The sequence below is a fragment of the Peromyscus leucopus genome, chromosome 3, assembly GCF_004664715.2.
Source record: "Peromyscus leucopus breed LL Stock chromosome 3, UCI_PerLeu_2.1, whole genome shotgun sequence".
In the NCBI taxonomy this organism is placed as follows: Eukaryota; Metazoa; Chordata; class Mammalia; order Rodentia; family Cricetidae; genus Peromyscus; species Peromyscus leucopus.
Genome location: NC_051065.1, coordinates 128,634,125 through 128,652,715, shown reverse-complemented (window position 1 = coordinate 128,652,715; position 18,591 = coordinate 128,634,125). Strand labels below are relative to the sequence as shown.

The following is an 18,591-nucleotide window of genomic DNA, read 5'->3' as shown; positions in this document are numbered from 1 at the left end:
AATCAAAGTAATTATATCATGTCCTTTCAAGTAAAAACAGTGTCCCTGAAAGAAATGTGACTAGTTTGACTCACAAACTCCTGGCCAAGGTGAGGTTGCTTCCCCTAAGGCCGCAGTACTAGAGCACACCAAAGGAAGCTATGGAGTGCTGTGGAGTAGCTGTTTCATCACACAAGATATTAAAATGGCGCTTACTAGAGAACTGAAAATCAATAAAATAATGATGAGCAGACAAAATGGCTCAACAGATAAAGATGATTGCCTCCATGGCCTGAGTTCAAACCCCGGAACCCATGCGAGGAGAAAACTGACTCCTGTGGATTGTCCTCTGACCTCCACAGGTGCACCACGGCAACACACACACACACACACACACACACACACACACACACACACACACTCACATAGATACACACAAGTGAACATGAGGACCTGAGTTCAAGTCCCAGAATACACATAGTCAAAGCCAGGCATGGTGGTTCAGGCTTGTAATCCCAGCTCGAGGGACAGACAGATCTCCGGGGCTTGCTGGACAGCCAGCTGAACCTCAGTCCCAAGTCACTGAGTCCTTGGATTAGAGAGCAAGGTAGAAAGTGTGTAAAGAGTGACAGGCAAGATCACACACACACACACACACACACACACACACACACACACACACACAGGAGAGAGAGAGAGAGAGAGAGAGAAGGAAAGATTTGTGAACTGAAGTTCTCTGAAAAACAGACATAAAGCTGACGATCCCTCAGAACATTCCATAACTGTGGAGAGTTGGAATGTTGTAGATCCAGAGCCCAATCACCCTGCATTATCTTCAATCTCCATAGCCACTAATTACCCACTTGTGTTCTAACTCCACATTCTTTTGTGAATCACTATCAAGAGATCATAAACCAGAAGCTGAGAACATCATCGGATGGCAGGACTTCTTGAGCCTGCTCCCTGATGTCCCAATCAGTACATTTTATAAGAGCGCTGACTAATGTCCCCAGCAGTTCCTTCTGTATGTGCCCTGACTGGTGGCTTGCTCTGTGACTATGAAAGGTTCATGTAGCCACTTTCATGGTGGGGCCATTGTCATTCAGGGCAACCTGATTCCATGTGCCCAGGCCATGGCCACTGTGGACTCAGGATAACCTTCCCTCTTACTGCCTTTGGACCAGAGCTGTGTTTCACACATCACACACCTGCCTCCATGCACAAGAACGTTCCCAGGAGAACAAAGACTCACCCGAAAGCCTGGACAAGGGCACGCGGGAAAACTTCTGCTTCAGGGACTTGTAACCCCCCGCTGCCCTCAGACCCCAGTAACCACACTCCACAGCTGGGCAAGGAGGCAAAAGCAAGGGCCGTGCACACCTGGACCACAAACTTCCTCTCTAGATCGAATCCAAATATGTACTTTCCCAGCACCCCCTGCCCAGCGGCCCCTCATGTCTCCATCAAGGCTGGTCGGGACCACCTGCACAAGAGTGTGGTGCTCAAACCCAGAGCTTCCTGTGTGACAACAGAGGAGCCTTTACACCGAGCTGCATCCCCACCCTCAATCTAGTTTCTTTTTCTTTTATTGAAAATAGATTTTTTTCTCACATAATATATCCTGATTGTTTCTCCTCCTCCTTCGCTTCCCAATTCCCCTTCACCTCACCTCCCTTTTTGTCTCTCATTAGAAAACAGGCTTCCAAGTGATAACAATAAAATACAACATGATAAAAACAAAAAACAACACATCAGAACTGGACAAAATCAACAGAAGGAAAACATGTGAAGGCACAAGAATCAGGGACCCACTCATTCACACACTCTGGAATCTCATAAAAACACTAAACTGGAAGCCAAAATATAAACACAGAGGACCTGGTGCAGACCTGTGCATGCTGCTCAGTCTCTGTGAGTTCATATGAGCTTTGCTCATGTTGATTTAGGGGGTCTTGCTCTCCTGGGGTCCTCCATCCCCTCTTACACTCTTTCTGACTCCTTTGGGGGGTGGAGTGAGGAGGGCGGGAGTGAGGGCGGGGCTGGTTGTCCCCTGAGCTCTGAGAGGATTTGATGGAGACATCCCATTTAGGGCTGAGTGTTCCAAGGTCTCTCACTCTCTACAAAGTGTCTGCCTGTGGGTTTCTGTATGTGTTCCCGCCTGCTGGAGGAGGAAGCTTCTCTAAGGATGCGTCATTTTATTGCTACTTTTTTTAGAACAGTCGCATTTGGTTTTACCCTAGGTCCCTGGGTTATCTAGTCTCGGGTTCTCAGTCACCCCAGCAGTGTCGGGTCCACACTAGGTCTTAGTGAAGACACTTCTGGTAACTTAGTCTAGCTATGAAGCCTCATAAAGAAAGAAGCGCTCTGTTTTTACTAGCTCATAATACGGAAAAGGTTGTGGCTTTCGCTCTGACAGAACAACTCTAACTTGAGGGCTATTCTTGTTTTCTCTTATGTTTTCAGGCTGGAGGTGGAACACCGGGTTTTATTTATGTGAGGTAAGTGCTTGAACACTGATCTACGTCCCCAGACCTGTTATTTTTTAACTGCAATCCCAGCATTTGGGAGGCTGAAGCAGGATTGCTATGAGTTGGAAGCCAACCTGCCACCGATGATGATAATAATAATAAATGATAATAATAATAATAATAATAATAATAATAATAATAATAATATAAAAAAGTCAAGCTGGAATTTCAGTTCAAAACCCTAAATCTTTAAACTTCAAAAACAAGGTTAATTCTTCCTAATTCGTTTCCTGCAGGCCAGCAGTCCTCAGCATATGGTGCCTGTGCATTTAGGTTACATAGATTCAAAAAGGAATGGAAATCAGAAACCCACTGTAATTCTGAGTGTTAAGTCTGAGAATCAGGGTCCTAGAAGCCCCCAGGTTACCGGCAGCCTTTTCTGAAATGGTCAGTTCACCCGCCATTTGAGGCAAAGGGCTTGGCATGAACAACCTAAGAACTCAGTCCAGTGCATCAAGTAGGATTCAGCTGGGAGAGAAACTTAGACCCACTCCACGTGGCAGGTGGTACACACCTGTAATCCTAGCACCTGGAAGGTAGAGGCAGAATTGGGAGTTCAAGGCCAACTTCAGCTATACTATAAGCTGGAAGCCAGCCTAGGCTACAGGAGACCCATCTTTAGAAAACAACAGGTGCCAGGGATTTGCTTTGATGGCCTCTGGAACAGAGGACCCCACTGGGTCGGGGGTCATGCAATGGACACCAGCGGTAAAGTGCAGCAGCATGCTTCTGAGCTCACTAAGTAGCTCACTCTCCAGGCAAGGCTGGCCCCTCTCACTTCAGACCCAAGGGTGTTTACCCCAAGTGTCCTCCAAACCTGGAGCGGGCACACCCTCACCCTGTGATGGAGAGCAAAGAAAACAGCAAAAAACACTGGGTCCTTGAGAAGAGCTGGAAAGTAAAACAGTACCACTATTTATCCCACGTTTAAAAATGTCTGTGGTGGGAATCCGAAGCCAGAAGCTGGTTCAAGGACAGATCAGCCTGCTTTCAGCTGGGAACGCCAGCAGGTCCCCGAGGCCACGATCAGACCAGCTCTGCAGCACTCAGGGTGTCTGAACATAGACACCCCAGTCCCTTTTACAGGGTGCTGTGAGCACTAGTTTAATGATGTGACTTTAGTTTTCTCAGTGGGGCTACCCAGGCTGTCTCTTCCAGATGCTATGAGCGCCCCAACCTGAGCACGCTTTGCTATCTGTCTGCCGAGTCTTTGGAGCTGCTATCCATGCTTTGACTTTGTGCTTGCTGCATGCTTAAGTCACTCACTCTAAAGTATGGAACTGCATAGACTAGGCCATCACACACATTTTCCCTTGGCACCAGGCAGGGCTCTACAGCCGTGGTTCTCCACCTGGGGGTGGAAACCCCTCGGGGGTTCAATGACCCTTTCACAGGGGTCAAATTTCAGATATCCTGTCCGTGAGATATTTACATTGTGATTCATAACTGTAGCAGAATTAGTTATGAAGTAGCAACAAGACCATTTTGTTTCGGGGCGGGGTGACAGCGTGAGGACTGTATTGAAGGGCTGAAGCTGAGCACCCCTGCCCTACCGCCTTGAGCGCAGTTCCTGATTTACACTTTTAAGAACACAGATCCTCTACAGGGTGGGCGGGAAGGCTCATCAAGTGAGGGGCCTCGCTGCTAAGTCTCACACCCGAAGGTCGAGAACAGACACCCACTTAGGAAAGAGAGCCAGTTCCCACAAGTTATCCTCTGATGTCCACATGCAGACATGGAATGCCCCCCCCCCCAACACAATAAATGTAATGAAAAAACTAAAGGTAATATCAGTACCCAACTTAAACAAAAGTATTAAATCATCAATGACTGTAATTCCCAAGTTCCATAACCCTCCAGGAGCACCTGAGACAGAATTTGAACCCCATCCCTGTCCGCCTCTAGACCCTCAATTTAAACTGAAACATTTGTTTTGTTTAAGATTCCTTTATTGTATGTATGTCCATGTCTGTGTCTGTGTCTGTGTCTGTGTCTGTGTGTGTGTGTGTATGTGTGTGTGCTTGCACAGAGGCATGAAGAGGGCATTTGATCTCCTTGGAGACTGAGCTGTGAGCTGACTAAAATGGGTGCTGAGGACTGAACTCTGGTCCTCTACAAGAGCAGCAAGTGCTCCTAACCACGGAGCCCTCTCTCCAGCCCTGAACACTGATGCACACTCATTAAATGAGTGGATTCCAAGATAAGGTGCGAAATCTGAACTCTACACACAAATAATTCAATAAGAATGATCTATAAAGTACAACCTCTCTAGAAAGCACAGCATTGGAATTCAGTATTCGGAAATGGTTATTTTATCATAGCTATTGATATTTTTTCCTATGGTCCTTTTTCAATCCCTTGGTAGATCTCTAGCACCTTCAATATTCTGGGAAAAGCTATCCCATAAAATGAAATGTAGGGCGAGGGAATGGGGCAGTGTTCTGCAGATGTGATTGACTGTGTATCTGTCGATGGCCAGGAAGTGGATTCTCCAATCACTCAAGCATGAAGGAGCACATTCAACCCCACCCCATCCTAGGCAAAACCACAGCCTGGTAACACGACAGCAGTGAGCATGGGCATCTCATCCTATGACATTTCTCAATCACTCAACGATCTAAGAAAAAGAGGGAACTTAACAAAATAGTCATGGCTTTGGGGTTCCTTGAGGTGTCACTCTATGGCCCACCTGGGCTAGCCTGGAATGAACTGTGTAGTCTAGGCTAGCCTTGAACCTTCTGTCAGACACCCTGCTTAGCTTGCCAAATGCTGAGATTGCAGTCATGGCCACCACACCTGGCTTGGTGTGGGCTCTTGGACTTCTAATTTTCCTAACTATCCTTCCTATGCGATCTAAGTTTATATATATAGATGATAGATAGATAGATAGATAGATAGATAGATAGATAGATAGATAGATAGAGAGGTAGATAGATAGAGGTAGATAGAGACACATTCTTTACACTAGCACCACAGATAAACCAAGACAGTCTGTGAAGTTAGTTCTTAGACTTATCTTCAATCCGTTTGGCTGCAGGAGAAATCTGAAGACATCTATGGCAACCTTCAGTAAAGACAGCAGAGCCTTTCCCAGCCCAGAGAAAGTTGAGAGGAGAATCCCAGCCCCCGCCAGCTCGCGAGCACTTACTTCCACGCCATAGTGTAAAACTGAGGCAGCAGGATGTATAGACAAGTTTTCAAAAGGCTTAATGTGAGGTTTCTCCCATCCAGATGCCAAGGACCACTCCACCGTCAGCATGTGGTCGGTAAACGTAGCTCCAAACACCAGAGAGTCGGGGTCTGGCTTTTCCTTTAAGACGGTGGCTGGTGTAATGACAAGGTCTTTGGCCTGTGGAAGAAAAAGGAGGATGGGAAGGAGAAATGATCAGAATCACACCGCACTGGCTAAAAAGTCCAAAGGTCCAAATGTAGAAGGCATCCCTTGATGTTTGCAAGTAGCACAGAATTTAACACTAGGGGTCTGAGGACATACTTCTGTTGGTGGAGTGCTTGCCCAGCATCCAAGAAGCCCTGGGTTTAACCCCCTGCACCACTAAAGACGTGGAGGCAGAAGGTTCAGAAGTTCACCAACCTTGTCTAAAACAACAAAGCAAGTCTCAAACAACAACCCAAACGTAACACCATGACACTGTAAGAACCAAACGGACCAAACCTGTGCCCAGAGTTCAGCCAATTATTTAAAATCTCTGATCAGGGCTGGCAAGAGGGCTTAGCAATAAAGGCGCTTGCCACCAGGCCTGACAACCTGAACTTGATCCCCGGGACCCACGTGGTAGAAGAAGAACCAACTCCCACAAGCTGTCCTCAGACGCCAACATAAGCACCATGGCACATGCATTCTCACCCTCGCCCCCCCACCCCTCCCCCCCCACAATAAATTACTGTAATAAAAAAAAAACATTTAAAACAAAACAGTAATCTTGGAGCTAGAGAGATGGCTGGGGCGGGGGGAGCCATCTTGTTTCTTTGCAGAGGATCCAAGTTCAATTCCCAGCACCCACATAGTGGTTCCCAATCATTCATAAATCCGAAGTTCCTGAGGATCAGATGCTGTCTTCTGGCCTCCATATGTACCAAGCATGTACACAATGCATGCACGCACATACATGAATGCAAAACATACATAAAATAAAGTGAACAAATCTAAAAATGTATTTTTATAAAAATCAAAAATCCCTGCAATAGTGTGGCAGTGTACACCTGTCATCCCAGCACTTTGGAGGCTGAAGAGGGAGAAGCCACATACGTGAGGCCAGCCTGGACTACATGGCAAGTACCAGGCCAGCCAAGGTTACATACATAACAAGACTAACTCACAAAGCAATCTCTGCAATGACTTTGGATATAAAGTTGTGAGAAGCAGACCTCAGGGATGTGCCAGCATGGTAGGTGTGGGGAAAAGACGCAGGACTGAGGGGATGGTCTGCTCCCACTGCCACCAGACTCAAGTGAAACATTTCAGAAAGGAGGGCCCTCGTCCAGGAAACACAGGCCTGCTCACAGTGGCAGGAGGACCCTTAAGGACTGAGCCACTGCTGCCCATGGCTGCACACCATCTCCCCAGAGCATTCCAGGCACAAGCCTCTGACTCCTCCAGATGCACAGGGCAGAGATGAGTGCGGCAGAGCTCTCTCCTCTTTGAAGATGGACCAGCAGGGAATGGAGCCTCAGATACAAGCCCTCTGTTCTGGGAGGACAAGATCGTGAACAAAAGCCCTCCTGTTCGGGGACACAGAACAACTGCACTCAGCCACTCTCCACAAAGCCAGTTTGACCATCACAAACGGCCAAAGTCGCCACAGTTCTGATCCTTGTGAACAACTATACAACAGTAAAAAACAAAAATAAAATAAAACAAAAAAACCCTAGAGAGGAGCAAGCACTTGGAGGGGGTGGGGCTGTCAGACTCTTGTCGCTCAGGTGGCTTATAAACTCTCCTTAGCTAAGGATCATCCTGCCTCTGCCTCCTGAGAAGCTACAGGTATGCACGTCACCCCAGGTCTAAGTAGTGCTCACTAGGCAAGAACTCTACCAACTGGGCTACATGCCCAACCCCATCCACAGTCTGTGACAATGAGAATATCTGCTGTGTATATTACTCTATATAAATAAAACACTGATGGCCAGTGACCAGGCAGGAAGTAGGTTGCCAGGCAGGAAGTAGGTGGGACAAGGAGAGAGGAGAATTCTGGGAAGTGGAAGGCTGAGGAGGAGACACTGCAGCCACCGCCAGGAGAAGCAGCATGTGAAGACGCTGGTAAGCCACCAGCCACATGGCAAGGTATAGATTTATAAAAATGGGTTAATTTAAGATAAAAGAACAGTTAGCAAGAAGCCTGCCATGGCCATACAGTTTATAAGTGATATAAGCGTCTGAGTGATTATTTTATAAGTGGATTGTGGGACTGCGGGGCTTGGGGAACCTGGAGAGAAGCCCTCCAGCAACAAATATCATCAACATTTCTCCCAGGAAGCCACAGAACAGGAAAGGCTGAAGATGGATAGTGCGAGCTGAAAGGTGAGAATGAGTTCCAGACAGACCTCAAACACTGCAAAGCCAATGGGCATTGGCGTTTTAAAATGTTATTTATTATCCTGTATAGATGTGTGAGTGTGGGCACACCACAACATCTGTGTGGAGGTCAGAGGACAACTTTTGGTTGGGAGTTGGTTCTCTCTTTCCAACATGGGCTCCAGGGATCAAAATGGTGTCAGGCTGACAGAGCAATCATTTCCACCCACTGAGGCATCCATGGCCCTGACTTTCTTCTTAAGTGAGAATCAAGAATGTGCATGGTTCTTCAACAAGACTTTCTCTCCCCCACTTACCCACCCACCTCCTCCAGGCAGCTACCAAAATGTATAGCTTGTCTACCCTGCTGTTTTTCTCTTAAATTTAAAAAAAAATTGTCCTCAAGCATAAAAAATAAACTTTACTTTCACTTTTCAATGACCGTCTGAGTTAGGATAATTTAAAAACTCAAGCTTTGCCTCATCAAAATTGAATGTGCTCATTTTTGCTTTTTCCTCTAGCTCCGTTCCTCACTATCATTATTCTTAGTGCTCTGAATTTTATTATAAGCATTAGCTGCAGAGGCATTGTGGCTCGGGGAGGGCACAGAATGTACCGAGCCTGCTGGAGGTCCAGCCCTTGCTTTCTGAACAATGTCACCCACACAGGTTAGCACAGGATTATCCAAACCTCCAACCTAGTATTTTTGAGCTACTCTGTGCCTATAATGCCATGGGTCATCAGATACATCAAGTCCTTGTTCTGCTAGCAAAGATAATAAGTAAGCAAAAGACTAGATTAAAAGATGATTAATGCTATGAAGAATTAAACTCAGGAGAACAGGCAGAGAGGGGAACGTTGGTCTTTGCTTTGCAGAGGCCTGTCAGTGTAGCTGAGCTGCCCTGAGTACAGAGAGAAGGCAGGATGTCTATAGACCTGGGATTAATGTATTTCAGGCAGATGGTCCAAGCAGGACATAGCAAAGACCCTGAAGCAGGAATACAGGGAGCAATGAGAGAAGGGGAAAGGGAAAGGGTCACAGAGGTCCTACAGCTGTTGCAGTTAGGAAAACCAGGCAAGGGATGGACCAAGACAGACGACTATGCCCCTATGCACCAATCACATTCCAGCTCTCAGAGACCTCTGGCTGTTTTGCTGAGACTGCAGCCTTGGCTACCTCCTTCCCGGGAATGTAGTTTGCCATAAGCTCAGCAGGCACAGTAAGCCTCACTCACCACACTAATGCAAGCATCAGCCTGTGGGAAGGACCATCACCAGGGATGCCTGCAGAGGCAAGACTGTCCTGTATGTATTTCCTGGTGGTTTTATCAGTTGAACAAGCAAGCTCACCTATACTGTGGGATATTCTGTATAGCAAATGTGTTGCTCTGATTGGTCAATAAATAAAACACTGATTGGCCAGTGGCTAGGTAGGAAGTATAGGCGGGACTAACAGAGAGGAGAAAAGAAAGAACAGGAAGGCAGAAGGAGTCACTGCAGCATGTGAAGACGCCGGTAAGCCAAGAGACATGTGGCAAGGTATAGATTTATAGAAATGGATTAATTTAAGCTATAAGAACAGTTAACAAGAAGCCTGCCACGGCCATACAGTTTGTAAGCAATATAAGTCTCTATGTTTACTTGGTTGGGTCTGAGCGGCTGTGGGACTGGCGGGTGAGAGAGATTTGTCCTGAATGTGGGCAAGGCAGGAAAACTGTACCTACACAGCTAGGGTGAGAAGCACTGAAGGAAATGTAGGTAAAAGAATCAGAGCAATGCTAAGTTCTGTCCTGCTGGGCTTCCCCACCTCCATTCCAGTGATTTTCCAAGCCCAGGCCCTCAAGCCTGGGAGGTCAGCTGGAGATAGTTCGTGGTCTGCACTTTGCCCAGCTAAAAATCATGTTTGAAACTTTGAACAAACTAAGTCTGAGTCCCAGGGCCCCTTGAGGGTTCTAGGTCCATTTTGAAATGTGATCTAGCTTATAGCTTTTAAATTTTTTCACGGTTGGACAATGGAGAGGCTCAGTGGAAGAAAAAAAAAAAAAAAAAACACTTGCTGTGAAGTAAGAGGAGCAAAGTTCAAACCCCCAGGTTAGGATGACCCTGGTTTAGTTTATACAGTTGTACCAGTTCTGAATCCTTTGCCTAAAATGCTTCCAGAGCTGGGCTTGTAGCTCAGGGTAGAGCACTCTGCCTACTGTGTTTAAAATCGTGGGCTCAACACTCAGCATTGCAAAAAGAAGAAAAACAGAGGTGGGGCCACCCAGTCAGCCCAGGCTAGACCAAAGCACTAGAGCTGCATAAGGGCCAAGCTGCACAGAGAGTACATTTATGTTCAAATTCGTGTTTCCTCGAGGGCCAAAGAGACGGCTCAGAGGTGAAGAGTGCTTGCTGCTATTTCAGAGTTCAGCTCCTAGCATGGTCAGGAAGCTTGCACACAAGCGTAACTTCAGCCCCAGGACCTTCTGCTGTCTTCTGGCTTCGAAGACAGTGCACACACGGCAACATCCACGCAGACACACAAATAAACCAGAAAGAGGTTAAAACAGTGTTCTAACTCTAACTTCCGGATCCTGGTGATGATAAAATGTCCAGCCTTCCTTCCATTTGTATGAACCACAGCATCTTTTCTGACTACCACCCCTCTCGTCCGGATTTGAACATAAAGAACACCCTGGATCCAGTTGTTTTCTAAGTAACACAAAATTTCACCAAGAACTCTAAATTCCTTTCTGCAATTCTGGAAATCAAGGGCTTTTTGTTTTATTTATTTGTTTGTATGTTTTTTATTTATTTTGTTTTTTTTTTTTTAACAAGGGTTTTTTTGAGACAGGGTCTCGCTATATAGCCCAAGCTGGCTCAGAGATGCACCAGCCTCTGTGTTCTGAGTGCTGGAATTAAAGGCAAAGGCTGGGGGCACAGGGAAGTGGAGGTGAGGCCTGAAGACATGGCTCAGCAGTTAAGACCACAGCACCCACATGACAGCTTACAATGCTCTGTAATGCTGTAATCCTAGTCATGTCTATGTGGACACCAAATATGCATGTGGTACACACACACACACACACAGGGAAACTCATACACACAAAGCAAAAATAAATCTATTTTTTTTTCTTTAAATGTCAGATGGGCTGGTACACGCCTCTAATCCCAGTGTTTGAAAGGTTGAAGCAGGTGGATCCCTATGAGTTCAAGGCCAGCCTGGGCTACATGGTGAGACCCTGTCTCAGAACGAAGAAGGGGGAGGGGACCAACCAACCAGTTTTTGTTCAGTGATGTTTTATATTAAGGTTTTTATATCAAGGAAAGCATGCTAACTGGGAAACAGTAAGAAAAAAACAAGTTTCCGGGCCATCTATCTGGCTCAGTGGGTAAAGGTATTTCGCCTACAAGCCTGATGACTTAACTTCAATACCTGGAACATGGTAGAAGGGGAGAGCCAATGCCTACAAGTTGTTCTCTGATTTGCACATGCATAGACCCACACACATATACAAAGTAAGTAAACAAAAACATGTAAAAGGAAAACAATCTTCTGTTGATATCTACGATGAGGAAGCACCTGGACACTTTCCTTGCCGAGCCCAGTCATTCTTCTCTGCACTGGATACAAAAACAAACATATCCAAAGCGCAGACTACGTCAATCAGCACTGGAAGGCACGAGGCTCTGCTTGGGCGCCTGCAGCTTTCTGCTCCACTGAGAAAGACTGCCTGGTCTGCTCAGTGCTTTTCTATGGGTCCTCTCTGAGAACCTACAGAGGTCTGAAGAAGAAATGCTACAGCTTTGGGGTCAATCAGGGAAACTGTAAGATGCAGAGAGCTCATTTCTTTCGAAGAGGACCCTGATGTCCACAGTAAGACTCAGAGGTAATAAAAACAGTTCTTTAAAAGAATGAGCTAAAGGGAGCTGGAAAGATGGCTCACCAGCTAGAGTACAGGCTGCTCTTCCAGGACTCAGGTTCGATTCCCAAGAGGCTCACAAGTGATCTGTAACTACAGTTCCAGAGGATACAATGCGTCTAGTCTCCAAGGGCACTCACATAGATGTACACAAACTTACCACACGCGCGCACACACACACACACGCACATAATTAAAAACAGATCTTAAGGGAAAAAAACTGAGAAAAAAGGCCTGTAAGGTGGCTGAGGGCAAAGGCGCACACTGCACACACCTGTGCTCTTTCTAGCACGCTCAAGTCATGGGGGGGGAGGGGAGAAACACCCACACACGCACCATGGTATCCTCCTACAATAATTAATAAATAAGTAAATAAATGACTAGAAAACATCCCCCTCACTTTGACGGGCCCTATCACAGTGGGAAAGGGACAATAAAAATAAGAAAGGATCTATGAGAGACCTGGACCACAGACAGAAAATCGTCGGAAGCAAAGATCCAAGATAAGGGTGTCACTCAGGAACAGAGGCTCTTGGCTTAGTATGTGAAAGGACCCTGGCTTCAACAGCCAGCACTGAGCTTTCAATAAAACCCATCAGATGATCAGTACTGTCTCAAGCCACACCAAGATCACAAGAAGAGTAGGGGGCGGGCATCAGCACACAACCAAGCTGCACACAAACTTCAGTTAACAAATACATTATTTTCACTATGAAGCCTATCGTGCACTGAATACTTTGTATAAAAAGAGCATAAAGTCCTTTCAATTGAAAAACATATAATAATTTCTTTTGAGAAATTGACTCACTGAAACTTTGTCTTATAAAGCTTAGCAAAAATCCAAGGCCAGTCTGATTTGCACAGGGTTCCAGGACAGCCAGAATGATCACCAGCCTTTCATGTAAGATAGCCGAGTCCTGGGAGACTCTGGGGATGGAATTCTAGACAAGCACTTGTGAAAGAACTGAGCCCCACACCCACCGACTACAGCCTCTTGGAAACTACGGAGCAGTCTATAAGGATTAGCAGCTAAGCCTATTGCTTAGGGCTACTGGGGAATTACTTCAGTGCACCAGAAATCACACAGACAAAATCCACAGCAACTCACTGTAGCATATTATACTATATTTTGGTTTAAAACAAAACAGTTGTGAGCAGAGGGCTTATCTTGAATTCAGCATTCCCCAGCACGGTCCCCACACCCCGAGTGTCCCCTGTGGGACTAAGCCCCTCTCTGAACTCTGCCAGGATGTGAGGTCACAGGACAGTCTGTACTGTGGATGACAATTGGCAACGTGTATCAGAGCCAGCAAAGCGCAGTCAAGCACCCGTGGAGATCTGCAAACCGCTCCAGGCTGGGGGCTGGCGGATGAAGATGAGGGCTGTCAAGCACGCTGACGAGATCTTTATCTCTGTCCCTTCAATAACTCCCCTGGGAAGCATGAGGCCATGTCATACATAAACCACACAATTCAGATGGAAAGAAAATGCAACCCTGGACTGTAGGATTTTTAAGGAGAGAAGACGGTGCCTTTTCTAGAACAAGCAAGGTGAAGAGTTTAGCTGATACAATTAAGGAAAAAAAAAAAACCTCAGGTTCCTATTCATCAATTGACTCTTTTCCAATAAAATGTCTGATTCATAAAATAAAACAAGCAGCTTACTGCTAGGTAAATTTTGTTTTGCTGACTGGTAATAATGTCGAATGACTTTTTCCCTCCCCAGCTGTAATTTAAAATTCAAGAAATCTGTGTAAACTTACACAGTTAAAATTCCTCAACCTCCAATCTCAACCTGAAATGCATTACCTCTAACTTAACCAATCCCGCAGACGCCTTACCCTAAAAGTCTCAGCCACTTCTGATCCTCGTTCTCCAGCAAAGGGCGCCGCGCATCCATTACTGCAGTCCTTAAAAATAAAAATAATTAAACCTCCATTAAGCAAAGTTGGGTGGGTCATTGCAGGGACCTGATCGAGGGACTCACCATCACAGAAAACAGAAAAGCCGCGCCCGGACGGTCCAGCACCCGGTGTCAGCTCCAGCTGGAGTGATGTCCCAGCCTCCCAACCCGCCCCAGGTCTGGCTTATCTTCTAGTAGTTTAGGGAGGGGCTCCTTAAATTCCAGGTCAGCCCAGGAGCCAGGGTTCACCCGCAAAGAACAAGAAAGCAATTGTCTCCCGAATGTCCGAATGAGTCGTCTAGACCGAGGGTTTAAGCCATTTATAGAGAAGGGAAAAAAAATCCCGAGAGCGCTCAGCCTCGTGGTCTTGTCAATCACGGGCGCACAATAGGCAGGCTGCCTGGAGCGTGAGAGAGCGCGGACTAGCTGGAACCATTGTCTCCACCCGCAGGGTCCACGGTGCTTCGGCGCGGCCAAAACCTCACACTTGAAGGACAAAACCTCTTGATACTGGTGGCAATTAAATAAATGAAAGATACCGCAGTTCGGAATTAACTATGGAAAGGGGCAAGCATTCAAAAGCTGGACGCTGATTTGCTAAATAGCTGGGAAGGAGGGAAGAGGTCCAAGCCTGCAGAGACTGAGGTGGGATTTGGGGGTGGGGACTGCTTTTCCTCATCCTCCAATTTTCCAGGCTGTGACACCCGCATGCCTGGTGACATCCCCGCTATCCCTGGTGATGCCCAAGTCCCTGTAGCGACCCTCAAGTTTTCCCCGTCCCCGATTGTGACCCCAACATCTCTAGTGACGACTCCTGAGTCTCCAGTGGAGAACCATGAGTTTCCCCAAGTCCCACTAGCTTCCCTAGTGGCGATCCCTGAAGCCCCACAGTGATCCCCCTCAGTCCCCAGTAGTGTCCCCAGTGGAGACCCCCGGGATGACCCCAGAATTCTCTGGAGACCAGCAGTCCCTGAGTCCCCGGTGGCGACCCCCGAGCATCCATGAATCATCTCCATCCCCGCCGCAACCCCGAGACTCCTAGTCCTGCGTCCTCCGTGGTGACCCCCGAGCCTCGTGACCCCTTCCGCCGTGACCCCCGAATGAGTCCCCCGCGGGATGCTGGTCCTGGCGCCCCTCGCCCTTCGCCATGCGGGTACCTGGCGGGCCAGGGTGGCAGTTCCCCGGGGCAAGCAGGCCATGACGAAGCTGCGGACGTGTGGGAATGCGTGGCGCGGCGGCGACACGTGGCGCACAGCGAATCCCGCGAGCCCGGGGCCGCTGTTCCGCGTGGCGGGCGCTGGAGATCCGAATGGAGAGCCACTGACGAGCACCGTGCACAGGGAGGAGCGCAGACGCTGCAGCATCTCCGTGTCGTGGGTGCGTGCAGTCACGCGGGGCTGGGCAAGCGCATCGAGGGCCCAGAAGCACTGGCGTTTTACTCAAAAACTCTGCAGGGCAAGACCCGGGACACCTCTGCGACACATTTACATCACAATGGCTTTCTCTGGGACTAGTCGGGTAAAGGACCAGGGTTTGCAGGTGGGGGCCTGCATTTGTGTCTGGGCTTTGACCTGCCACCGACCTACAGTCGCTGACCTCAGAACGTGAATCCGCTTTTCCACGCAGAGCCTCTGATCTAGCTACCCTGCTGGCAGCCTCGGAAGCAGTCTTCATGCGGTTTATCTGGTTCAGGCAAGACAGCGTCCCTGCTAGTGTGGTGGCTGTCCCTTTTAACCCTAGCACTTGAGAGGCTGATGAAAGACGGTTGTTGCGAGTTCTGGACAAACCCGAGCTACAGTGAGACCCTGTCTCTGAGACAAACAAAAACTAGGGGCTGGAATGATGGCGCAGGGGTTAAGAGTATGATTCCCAGCACGCATGTCCTTATAACCACCCCCAACTCCAAGGATCTCATACCGTTGGCCTCTGAGTGCCTGCACTCAGGACACATAATTAAAAATGATGAGCTACAGGGCATACTACTTTGGCATTTTTCTGGCAGTGGACTGTGAAGGGGCCCCAAATTAGCTTGACCACACAGCAGTCATGACAAGCTTTGGGGCCTAACACAGCTTCTGTGACAGGCTTACTGGCAGGCAACACCCAGATCCAGGAAAAGCCTTAAGCTGATACCACCTAGGGATATATCCAGGGGTGAGGAAGTACCTGACATCCCAAACATTCCAACCATTAGATAAGGTGGCCAGATGTCCTTGAGTCTAGCACACACCTATTTTTGTTTTACAGATACCCTAGACAATTGTCAGCCAATCAGGGTCCTGGACCCTGGAAATCCCCTCACCCCAACCTCTGCTATGATAAAAACTCTGCCCCACCTGAGTTCAGGGCTCTCTGCTCTCACCGCTGTGTGGGACACACAGAGGGACCAAGCTCCAAGCTTGGAATAAAGGCTCTTTGCTTTCACATGCAGGATTTGGTCTCTGTGATGGTCTTTTGGGGGTCCCCATGATCTGGGCATAACAGGACCTCGGTAGCAACGTTAGAAAGAGGCGCTAAGGGGGGTTAATACAGGAAATGGGAGAGTAGGACAGCTTTCGTCCCCTCCACCCAATCTCTGGCGCCAAGTTGGAAAGCCCCACCTGTTCCAACAGCCTGAAGAGTTTCTCTTATGTGTATTTTTCCTTAACTTTTTTTTTTAAATATCGAGGCATACTTGCTAATTGTTACTAAGGTACACTGCCATCCTAGGGATTCTTTCTTGGTCAATGTCAGCCTACAGGCAGTGAGCCCTCCTCGTTCCAAAATTAATAGTGGGCACTGGGTTGACCTAGCTGATCTTGAAATGGGAATCTGGCCTTGCATTGTGGGGAGAAGGCAGTTAAAACCTGTCTGGTTTCAAAGTCTGCTACAAGAAGCTGGACAGAGAGCAGCTTGTCTTGGGGGCTATTCCTACCCTCTGCTCAGCGTGGCACCCCACCTGCTGTTTCCCAGGTAAAACTAGAAAGGACTTTCACAGCTACCACTATTTAGGATTTAAAATTTCCTTTCCGTATGCAAAGGTGGAGATGTCAGAACTCTGTTGAGGCCCCTTTTAAAAGGAAAACTACTTCCTCCTGGTCAGCAAAAGAATGGAATCTAAGCTCAACCTTCAGCCAGAGTGGAGAAGAAAATTCTGATCTGCCCCAAAGATTAGAACTTTAAATACTACTGACCCCTCCCTAAAGAGTTAACTAGTGGGGTATGTCAATCACCTGTCAGGGGGCCTCTTCAAAAAGCTGAAAATTGGTTTACCTAAAGATCCAGCTCTAGTACTCTGGGCATATGCCCAAAGGACCTACATCCATGTTCATTGCTGCTCTATTCATGATAGCCAGGAATTGGAAATAGTCTAGATGTCCATCAATTAACCAATGAATGGATAATAAAGTGTGGTACATGTATACAAAGAAAACTATTCAGCTGTTAAGGAAAATGAAATGTGCAGGTAAATGGATGGAGCTAGAAACAATCATCGTGAGCGAGGTAACCCAGATCCACAACGACCAGTATCGAGTGTTTTCTCATAGATGTGGATGCTAGTTTTTAAGTTTTAAATATTTGTTTCAGTGAATGATCACAGAGGGTAGGTAGCTTGTAAAGGACCAGGGAGAAGCAGCAGATCTTCCAGGGAAGAAGAAATAGAGTACAGTATTCTAAAGAGACAAGGGACAAACACAGTATGATTGACTGGGGACGGCATGGGAAGTGAAGTGCAGGGGCTACGAGGAGGACAAATAACACGAAAGGCCACGTGGAAACCAACTACTATAGAAACTCCCTAAGATATATACACATATGAGTAGAGCTTACATGGAATCACCATACAGTGGGGGAGAGAATGCCCAACTAGACATCTTATGCCACCAAGCAAAGCCTCCAGTGCCAGGAATAGGTTATATAGCTTGTTGAGCTGTTGGTCAAAGGGGTCCCATGGATTTCCAAACATCACAGGCTGTTGCCAAGGCTGTTCATGTCTCTCCATAACCTGATGGCAGGGTCATATTGCTGAAGACACAACTTATCAAACATGGAGAAATCGAGCTAGCGCGCAGCTGAAGCTTCATCCCTACAGACTAGCATGCATGGTGTTGGAAGGTACTCTGTGCTACCAGAGGAGAAAGGTAATCAGCAGTAACTACCAGCTATGAACCTGTGACTACAACAGCAACCTGTCTGCAAGATATACCGGTGAAACAGTGGTACAAATGTTATTGTCGGATCCAAAGGGGGCCCCCAAAATGGCTGGTGATAATGTCCTAAGCAGGGCTCTGACTTGACCTGGTAAACAGAAAGATGGTTATGGAGTAAAAAAAGGATCGTAACTCAGCATTCGGCAGGTTTGTTTCCCAGGAAAGCCACCATTCCCTAACGCAGCCTCTGGCAAGAGCATCTAGCTCCAGACTAACCTTGCACCAATTCCCAGGCTTTTCTGGCCCACACCTCTCCTTCCCTGTCTCCTTAAAACTGACAAGGCTTTTCCTGTTCTGTCCACACACAGCCCTCCTGCCCAGACAGCCCAGCAGTTTGATTCCTCAGATAAACTTTTCTTTCTACAACCACTTTTTTTTTTTAGTAGATTTAAAGGCCCATTCTATGAGATGGAAGGCATACATAACACTACTTAAGTGGCCCCAAACCTGAGACTAAATAGGTCATGGGCCTAGAGGAAAACGTATTACTCTTATTCTGTTAAAGAAACAGCAATAAAATGACTCCTAATGACATATTGCCATGCCCATGGAGCATC

At 47.3% G+C, this 18,591-nt stretch overlaps 1 protein-coding gene across 3 annotated transcripts in view; it reads right to left on the bottom strand.

The window, feature by feature from the left end:
* The window catches only part of Bcat1 (branched chain amino acid transaminase 1), an 88,705-nt gene that overhangs the window by 42,216 nt on the left and 27,898 nt on the right, over positions 1-18,591 (bottom strand). Inside the window, exons 1-3 of one of the 3 annotated variants that reach the window (XM_028891767.2) lie at positions 15,002-15,606; positions 13,783-13,851; positions 5,656-5,856 (exon numbers count right to left, since the gene is read on the bottom strand). In XM_028891767.2, coding sequence (XP_028747600.1) covers positions 5,656-5,856; positions 13,783-13,851; positions 15,002-15,208 — 477 coding nt within the window. In that variant the 5' untranslated portion in view covers positions 15,209-15,606. Of the gene's footprint in view, positions 1-5,655; positions 5,857-13,782; positions 13,852-13,928; positions 14,653-15,001; positions 15,607-18,591 lie in introns of those variants that run through there. The other 2 variants (XM_028891769.2, XM_028891768.2) reach the window with 2 other exon arrangements.